Consider the following 9408-nt stretch of genomic DNA (forward strand, 5'->3'; position numbering starts at 1 on the left):
TTTTTTTTTTTTTTTTTTTTTAATAATTAAGCTAAACTACTGTTTGGTTGTAAGATGACTTCAGGGGATATTTTTAGTTTAAGGTTTAAAGATTATCTCAAGGCAATAGTTTCAGGGGCTCTTCCACTGTCCATGGTTCTGGAAAGTCTAGAATCCATGAGAATTTTAAATTCTGGTCTACATTTTCCCCCTTTCGGTCAGGATTCTTCTATGGAATCTTTGATCAAAATGTTCCATAATGGTAGCTAGGCACCATCCAGTTCTTGTCTCATGGTAAAGGAGGCAGTTGCTCATGGAGTCAGTTAGCCACACATTCCATATCCTCCTCCTGTTCCTAACTCCCCTTCTTCCTCTGTTGTTCCAGGCTAATAGAGACCAGTTGCTGTGCCTTGAATGGCCACTGGCAAGCTTTTAAGATCCCAGGCACTAGGCAGTGAACTAGGAGGTAGAACAGAATTACTAAACACATTATTAGGCCAATTAAACTGGGATGTACCATGAAACCATGACCCTAAACCTCCAAGCCAAGAAACCAAATCCCATGAGGTGTTGAGTTGTATGTAGCAGCCTCAGCAGCTACTATTTTTTTTAAATTAAAAAAAAATTTTTTGTTATTGTTGTAAATATATCTATCACACAACTTTTGCCAATTCAGCTTTTTACAGGTGAATAGCTTTTTGGCAGCAATTACAATAGTCGGCTGTGTAACCCTACCCTTAATCAATGATATGTTTCCATCACTGTTAGCCCCTCTTTTCCACCTCCTTCCTGCCCCTAGTAATGACTAATAAACTTTGATCTCTATACATTTGCCTTTTCTTGTCTTTTTATATAAGTGAGGTCATATAACATTTGTCCTTTTGTGATTATTTTGCTCAGCATAATGTCTTCAAGCTCCATCCATATGGTAGCATATATCAAGACTTCATTTCTCCCACTCGCTGAGTAGTATTCCATTGTATCTATGTACCACATTTTGTTTATTCATTCATCTGTTGATGGGCATTTATGTTGTTGCCACATTTTGGCTATTGTGAACAGTGCTGCAGTGAACATTGGTGTACAAGCCTCTGTTTGAGTCTCTGCTTTCAAGTCTTTTGGGCATATACCTAGGAGTAGAATTGCTGAGTCATATGGTAGTTCTGTTTTTAGATTTTTGAGACACTGCCACACTATTTTCCACAACGACTGTACCATTTTGCAGTCCTGCCAGCAATGGTTAAGGGTTCCAGTTTCCTCATTTGATTCTCTCAATGGCTAATGACACTAAGCATTATTTCATGTGTTTGGTGACCATTTGAATATCCTCTTTGGTGAAATGTCTGTTCAAATCCTTTGCTCATTTTATGATTGGGTTATTTGTCTTTTTGATGTAAAGTTGTCAAAGTTTTATATGTATTTTGGTTATTAGATTCTTGTTGGATATATGGTTTCTGAAGATACTCTCCCAGTTGGTAGCTTGTCTTTTCTTCTTCTTTTTTTTTTTTTTTGGTAAAGTCTTTTGATGAACAGAAGTTTTTAATTTTTATAAGGTCTCGTTTATTTATTTAGCCTTTTTCTGTTTGTGCTTTTGTTATTATATTCGCTAATCCATTGTTGAAAGCTAGGCCTGACAGAGCTGTCCCTGCTTGTTCTTCTAAGAATTTTATGGTTATAGTTTGCACACTTCTGTCTTGGTGGCACAGTGTTTAAGAGCTACGGCGAGCTACGGCTGCTAAAAGATCGGCAGTTTGAATCCACCAGCTGCTCCTTGGAAACTCTATGGGGGCAGTTCTGCTCTGTCCTATAGGGTCACTATGAGTCAGAATCGACTCCAACGACACCAGGCTTTTTTGGTTTCAGTTTGCACACTTAGGTCTTTAATCCATTTTGAATTTGTTTTTGTGTATGGTGTGAGGCATGGATTCTGTTTCATTTTTCTGCAAGTGGAAATCCAGTTTTCCCAGGACCATTTATTGAAGAGACTCTTCTTTTTCCATCAAATGGACTTAGCACCTGTCATGGATTGAATTATGTCCCCTCAAAATATGTGTCAACTTGGCTAGGCCGTGATTCCCAGTATTGTGTGATTGTTCACCATTTTGTCATCTGATGTGATTATCTTGTGTGTTGTAAATCCTACCACTATGATGTTAATGAGGCAGGATTAGAGGCAGTTATGTTAATGAGACAGGGCTCAATCTACAAGATTAGGTTGTGTCTTAAGCCAATCTCTTTTGAAATATAAAAGAGAGAAGTGAGCAGAAAGACATGGAGACCTTATACTACCAAGAAAGCAGCTCCAGGAGCAGAGCACGTCCTTTGAATCCAAGGTCTCTGCACAGAGAAGCTCCTAGACCAGGGGAAGATTGATGACAAGGACCTTCCTCCGGAGGTGACAGAAACAGAAAGCCTTTCCCTGGAGGTGGCACCCTGAATTCAGACTTCTAGCCTCCTAGACTGTAAGAGAATAAACTTCTGTTTGTTAAAGGCATCCACTTGTGGTATTTCTGCTGTAGCAGCACTAGATAACTAAGACAACATTCTTTCAAAAAAATCAGTTGATCATAGATGTTGTGGGTTTATTTCTGGACTCTCAATTCTATTCCATTGGCCTGTGTGTCTATTTTTATACCAGTACCTGGCTGTTTTGATTACTGTAGCTGTATAGTATGTTTTAAAATCAAGAAGTGTTAAGTCCTACTTTGATCTTCTCTTTCAACATTATTTTAGTTATTTGGGGCCTCTTGACATTCCATATAAAGTTAAAGATTGGTTTCTCTATTTCTTTAAAAAAGGCTTTTGGAATTTTGATCGGGATTACATTGAATCTAGAGATCACTTTGGGTCCTACTGACATCGTAACAATCTTCTAATCCATAAACGTGGAACATTTTTCCATTTATTTAAGTCTTCTTTAATCTCTTTCGCAGTGTCTTATAGTTTTCATTGTATAAGTCCTTCACATCCCTGGTTTGATTTATTCTTAGCTATTTTATTCTCTTAGATGCTATTGTAAATGGAGTTGTTTCCCTGATTTCTCTTTCAGATTTCTCATTGCAGGGTATAGAACCCTAATTGATTTTTGTTTGTTGACCTTGTACCCTGCAGCTTTGCTAAATTTCTCTGTTAGCTCTAGAAATTTTCTTTTGGACTCTTTGGGATTTTCTATATATAGGAATATGGTTTTTCTCTTTTAGCCTATTAATAATTTTCCCAATAATGACCATTTCTGCCTTCCTGGAATAAATCTTTCTTGGTCATGGTGTGTTATTCTTTGAATATATTTCTGATTTTACTCGCTAATATTTTATTAGCAACTGGACCAATAACAACATCAGGATAAATGGAGGAAAGATTGAAGTTGTCAAGGATTTCATTTTACTGGCATGCACAATCAACACCCATGGAAGCAGCAGTCAATAAATCAAACGATGCATCACATTGGACAAATCCGCTGCAAAAGATCTCTTTAAAGTGTTGAAAAGCAAGGATGTCACCTTGAAGACTAAGGTGCGCCTGACGCAAGCCATGGTGTTTTCAGTTGCCTCATATGCATGCGAAAGCTGGATGATGAATAAGGAAGACTGAAGAAGAATTGATGCCTTTCAGTCGTGGTGTTGGCAAAGAATACCTAATGTACCATGGACCGCAAAAAGAACAAACAAATCTGTCTTGGATGAAGTATAACCAGAATGTTCCTTAGAAGCAAAGATGGCGGGACTATGTCTCACATACTTTGGACATGTTATCAGGAGGGATCAGTCCCTGGAGAAGGACATGATGCTTGGTAAAGTAAAGGTCAGCAAAAAGAAGGAAGACCCTCAAAGAAATGGATTGACACAGTGGCTGCAACTGTGGGGTCAAGCATAACAACAATTTTGATGATGGCGCAGGACTGGGCAGTGTTTCATTCTTTGTGCATAGGGTCGCTGTGAGTCGGAATCAACTCGATGGCACCTAACAACAATATTTTATTTAGGATTTTTGTATTTATATTAATAAGCAATCTGTTGCAAAAGACCTCTTTAAAGTGTTGAAAAGCAAAATGTCACTTTGAGGACTAAGGTGCACCTGACCCAAGCCATGATATATTTTAGTTGCCTCATATGCATGTGAAAGCTGGACAATGAATAAAGAGCACTGAAGAAGAATTGATGCCTTTAAATATGGTGTGGTGAAGAATATTGAATATACCACGGACTGCCAGAAAAGCAAACAAGCCTGCCTTGGAAGAAGTACAGCTAGAGTGCTCCTTGGAAACCAGGATGATGGGACTTTGTCTCATGTCCTTTGGACATGTTATCAGAAGGGACCAGTCGCTGGAGAAGGACATCATGCTTGATAAGGTAGAGGGTCAGTGAAAAAGAGGAAGATGCTCTACAAGATGGATTGACACAGTGGCTGCAACAGTGGGTTCAAATGTAGCAACGATTGTAAGAATGGCATAGGACCAAGCAGTGTTTTGTTCTGTTGTTCATAGGGTCTCTGTGAGTCAGAAACAACTCCACGCCACAAAATTAATAAACGAAATTGGCATAGTGTGCTTAGTGATTGGTTGTGATTGGTTGTGTCATGCTTGTACAGTTTGAGCATTGTGGATTGTCTAGTCATGTTGAATGAGTTCAGAAACTTTCCACCTTATCTGTGGTTTGGAACTGTTTAAGTAGTATTGGAGTCGTTTGGTTTTGGAGGTTTCATAGACAATGAGATTCCTTGGATCACGACTACTAATCTCTAAAACTGTCTTCTCTAGCCAGTAGTGGACTTGTGCCACCCAACTTAGCTTCATACCTTAACTTGTCACAGGAACATGTCAGCCCAGGGAGTTATATATTAAAGTCATGGTACTTTCTTTTTTCAGGTGCTTTGGAAGTTGTCTGTATCACTAATTATCACAGGGTTCCTATGGAACTTCTTGACAAGTCTGCTGTATTATTTTCAGTTTAGTGATGGGTCATTGTTGAAAGAGGTAACCTCTGATATCAGAGTTTTAAATAAGTAGTCTTTATTTAAAAAAAAAAAAAAAAAAAAAAACTTGGAAGGTGTGCCCGCAACATTAAATGGCACCAGATCTGAACTATTTTTTGGCTTGATTACTGTGAAACTGAGCAGAAGCTGAGAAATGCTTTTTTGATGGTAAGAGATGAAGAAGCCCAAACTAAGAGGAAGGACTCTCTCCCCTTTTTAATTATAAAAAGCTTGACAGCTTGAGATAGCCTTTTTCAGTTCCTCAAGGAGCATTTCTCTGCTGAAATGTTGCTCTCAGCTCAGAACTTCAAACTGATGCTTATTTGTACAATGAGGGTGTCTAAGGCCCTCGACAATGAGTTCCTATTTTAGCACAGTGAATCAAGGGAGTTTGCAGTGAATAGATCTATTTTAAGAGGAGTCTGCTGATTGGATATCTTTTGATCTTGTATCCTTCATCAGTTCTGAGTTTACCTAAATATACAACTGGTGTTTCTTGGACTGCTGCCACTAATTTCTAAATTAAAATTCTGCTGAACTCATCCCATGCAAATGCATATCCTTGGAAATTGGTTGAATTAAAAGGCAGTATTTTTGCATGGGGTTTATCGATTGATTTCTCATTCTTTTCCTCCTTGCAGTGAAACAGACCATTGTTAACATTTCAGTATTTAATGAAACCTGCTTAACATGGAGAAGTTTGAAGACAGCTGACATAGAGGAGATGTATTTAGTAAGTTTCTGAAAGTTAACTTATTTATATAAATGTTAGTTTTGTGTGGGAGGTTTAAAAAATCTCAACAAACCTAAAAACTGACTTATAAAACTGCCCTTATCAATAGAAAATTTTCAGTGACAATCACAATAAGAAACAAGAAAATTGCCACTTCTACTGCATAGTTGAAGACAGAAACCGTGAGGAGAGATGAGAAAGCCCTGAGAGTTTCATTGTGCACGCGGCCTGGTACAGAGTTGATGTTCAGGCAGTGTCTGTGGAAGGAAGTCTGTGGTTTATGCATATGTGTCTCTGTCTGTACTAGTGTCTCTGACCGGCGTCTGGATGTGTTGCCTAGAGAGTCAAGGGGACCTTCTGAAGCTAGATGTGGTTGTGAGTCAGAAACAGAAAGACAATGGGACATGCTGCTACTAGACAAAATTAAGTGGGATGAAAAGATCATCTCTTGGACCAAGTGCTGGGATGTTGCACCAGTGGACTAGGGATGGAACCCCAAAAGGGAGCGACAGAGGAGAAAAAAATGCTTTCTAGGTTTTACCAGATCAATTATTATTGTTAGGTGCTGTCAAGTCAGTTGACTCACAGCAACCTCGTGTGACAGAGTAGAACTACTCCATAGGGTTTTCTTGGCTGTAATCTTAATGGGAGCAGACCACCATGTCTTTCTCCCATGGAGCTGCTGGGTGGGTTCGAACTGCCAACCTTTTGGTTAGCAGCCGAGCGCTTAACCATTGCTCCACCAGGGCTTCTTTCAATTATGCTCCAGATCAGTTAGGAGTATCCTTATATCCTTATTCAGATCCTGGTTTAGATCTGGATAGGGATATAAGGATAGTATGGATCTTTCATTTTCTTTCTAGGAAACATTCTCAGTCTTGCTCCCGCAGTTTTGCCAACAATTTTTCTCCTTGGGCATGTGCACTGTACATGTGAGGACAAGAAAGATAAATTTGCCAGTGGGGGGGCCTCTACCTTCTGTGCATTTGATTAAAAAATATATTTATTATACTAACAATATCATAACTACAATATTGATATTACAACTCTAATATTTGCTCACTGTTTCTTTTCACTTTCTGAAGAAACTTTGGAGTCAAGAGAGAGGAGAATAGAAAGGCTTGTGAGAATGGGTAGTATGGAAGCGTTCAGAGCCTTTCAAGGCCAGCAATTCACCCTGTATGCTTTTTTTATGTTTCAGTTCCACATTCGGGGCCAGAGATGGTATCAGAAGGAATTTGCCCAGGAAATGGTCTTTAATGTCACTACCAGCAGCCAGGCCCCTGAGATGTGCTTGGACCTGCATGCAGGTACCAACTACAGTGTCACCTTCCTGGCTTTGTCTTCTGAATTTCCTGTGGCAATCTCCTTGACAACCCAGATAACAGGTAAATCTTGAATAACAGCATTTGGATGAACGAAGTCACCACAGAGATGTTGATAGGCCAGAATAAAGAGGAACGCTCTTTCTTTCTACCTTTATATAATGAACTTTAAGAGAGAGGAAGAAGGAAATGGAATTGAAGAGGGGTGCTAAGGGGTTTGCAGCTGTGACTGTAATGTTTTATTTCTTAAAAAGATTTCTGAAGCAAAATGTTAGCATTGATTAAGGGTGGTTAAATTCCTTCTGAATGTCTGAAATCTTTAAAATATTTCATACTTAAAAAAAAAAAGGATGTTCTGTTATTGTTTTTTTCTTAGTAACATATGTAATTGGTATTCTCCTGCAAATAAAGAGTAGGTTACTCTCAGGAGAAAATGACTAGCAGTCTCACTATTAAAACAACACCACCACCACACCAAACTTGTTAACCTTCGAGTTGATTCTGACTCATGGTGACCCCAAGTAGTGCCCTAGTAAACTCATTTGTACTTATTTTTTCCTCTTTCCTCAAATATGTGACTCTTCCCCCCACACCACCACACACACTCTAAGCTAATACTCTTTTGCTTCTTCTTTCACTGAGAAATTAGAAGTAATTAGGCAAGGACTTCCCCCAAATTTCTTACTAAACTTGTTTTTGCATTGGAGCTTTTCCACATACTGTTTCCTCTTCCTGGAACATTCTCTCCACATGGTTGCCTTATAATCCTTCAGGTCTCTGTGCAAATGTTGTCACCTTAGAAAGCCCATCCCTGACCATCCTTTCAAAAATATTCTCCCAATCTCCACTCCATCACTCTGTATCCACCTGCTCTGCTTGAGTTTCTTCATAGAACTTGCTTTTCTGAAATTGTAGGTTTTTTTTGGTTTATTTTAAAATTTTTCTTTCTCCCCTACTAGAATTCGAGCTCCTCAAAGGCACATTTTTTTGTTTGTGTGTTCTACATTGAATCCCCAATACGTAAGAACAGTGCTGACAGTACAATAAATAAATTTTTTTTTGAATGCATAAATTAGGGGCCAAGCCATAAGTAACCAGTGAATGATACTAATATTAAGATTGTAGTTAGTCAAGAAAGGCCTACGATAAAAGAGAATTCACTAAGTTTTAGGTTGGAGGGGGAAGTAATGTTCAATTTGGGCTTGTGACTTATTAAAAAATGAATAGCTATTCAGTCTCCTACTCTTTGGTCTTTTCCATGTTTGGATGACTTTCATTTCTTATTCGAAGGGGTGCTTCACACACACATATATATATATTCTGAGTGGCGGGGAGTACATCTTCATGAGATACTTTGTTCTGTAGGCTACATATAGCCTTAGTAGCTTGAGTTCCCTGTGTCTATGCTTATGGCCACCAGGGGACAGTGTTGAGCTATTTCAGTTCATTGAGGCCTTGAAGCTGTTTAGTTCATTGAGATCATGACTGCAAATTTTCTAACTCTAAACAACCAAGAACTAATGCCAAAGATGAAGAAACTGAAGATTTTTACAAACATCTGCTGTCTGAAATTGATAAAATGTCAATCAGGATGCACTAATAATTACTGGTGATTGGAGTGCAAAAGTTGGGAACAAAGAAGTATTTGGTGGTTGGAAAATATGGGCTTGGTGATAGCAACAATGCTGGAGATAGGATGATACAAAGACCAATGACTTATTCATTGCAACTATCTTTTTTCAACAACGTAAACAGCGACTATACACGTGGATCTCATCACATGGAATACACAGGAATCAAATCAACTACATCTGTGGAAAGACATGGTGGAGAAGCTCAATATCATCAGTCAGAGCAAGGCCAGGGGCCAACTGTGGAACAGATCATCAATGACTCATGTGCAAGTTCAAGTTGAAGCTGAAGAAAATTAAAACAAGTCCATGAGAGCCAAAATACAACCTTGAGTGTATCCCACCTGAATTTAGAGACCATCTCAAGAATAGATTTGACACATTGAACACTAATGACCTAAGACCAGACAAGCTGTAGGATGACATCAAGGAGATAATACACGAAGAAAGCAAAAGGTCATTAAAAAGACAGGAAAGAAAGGAGAGACTGAAATGGATGTCAAAAGAGACTCTGAAACTTACTCTTGAACACAGAGTAGCTAAAGCAAATGGAAGAAATGAAGAAGTAAAAGAGCTGAACAGAAGATTTCAAAGGGCAACTCAAGAAGACAAAGTAAAGTATCATAATGAATGTGCAAAGAACTGGAGTTAGAAAACCAAAAGGAAAGAACATGCTCGGCATTTCTCAAGCTGAAAGAACTGAAGAAAAAATTCAAGCCTTGAGTTGAAATATTGAAGGATTCTATGGGCAAAATACCAAATGATGCAG

General features: G+C 38.6%; 1 protein-coding gene across 4 annotated transcripts in view; it reads left to right on the top strand.

Annotated features, from left to right (window-relative positions):
• The window catches only part of SUSD1 (sushi domain containing 1), a 142836-nt gene that overhangs the window by 87976 nt on the left and 45452 nt on the right, over positions 1-9408 (top strand). For all 4 annotated transcript variants that reach the window (XM_023727387.1, XM_004372351.3, XM_023727389.1 and 1 more), the window contains 2 exons: positions 5592-5683; positions 6885-7071. In XM_023727387.1, the coding sequence (XP_023583155.1) occupies positions 5592-5683; positions 6885-7071 (279 nt within the window). The remainder of the gene's footprint in view (positions 1-5591; positions 5684-6884; positions 7072-9408) is intronic.

Source organism: Trichechus manatus, unplaced genomic scaffold, assembly GCF_000243295.1.
Source record: "Trichechus manatus latirostris isolate Lorelei unplaced genomic scaffold, TriManLat1.0 scaffold00016, whole genome shotgun sequence".
NCBI lineage: Eukaryota > Metazoa > Chordata > Mammalia > Sirenia > Trichechidae > Trichechus > Trichechus manatus.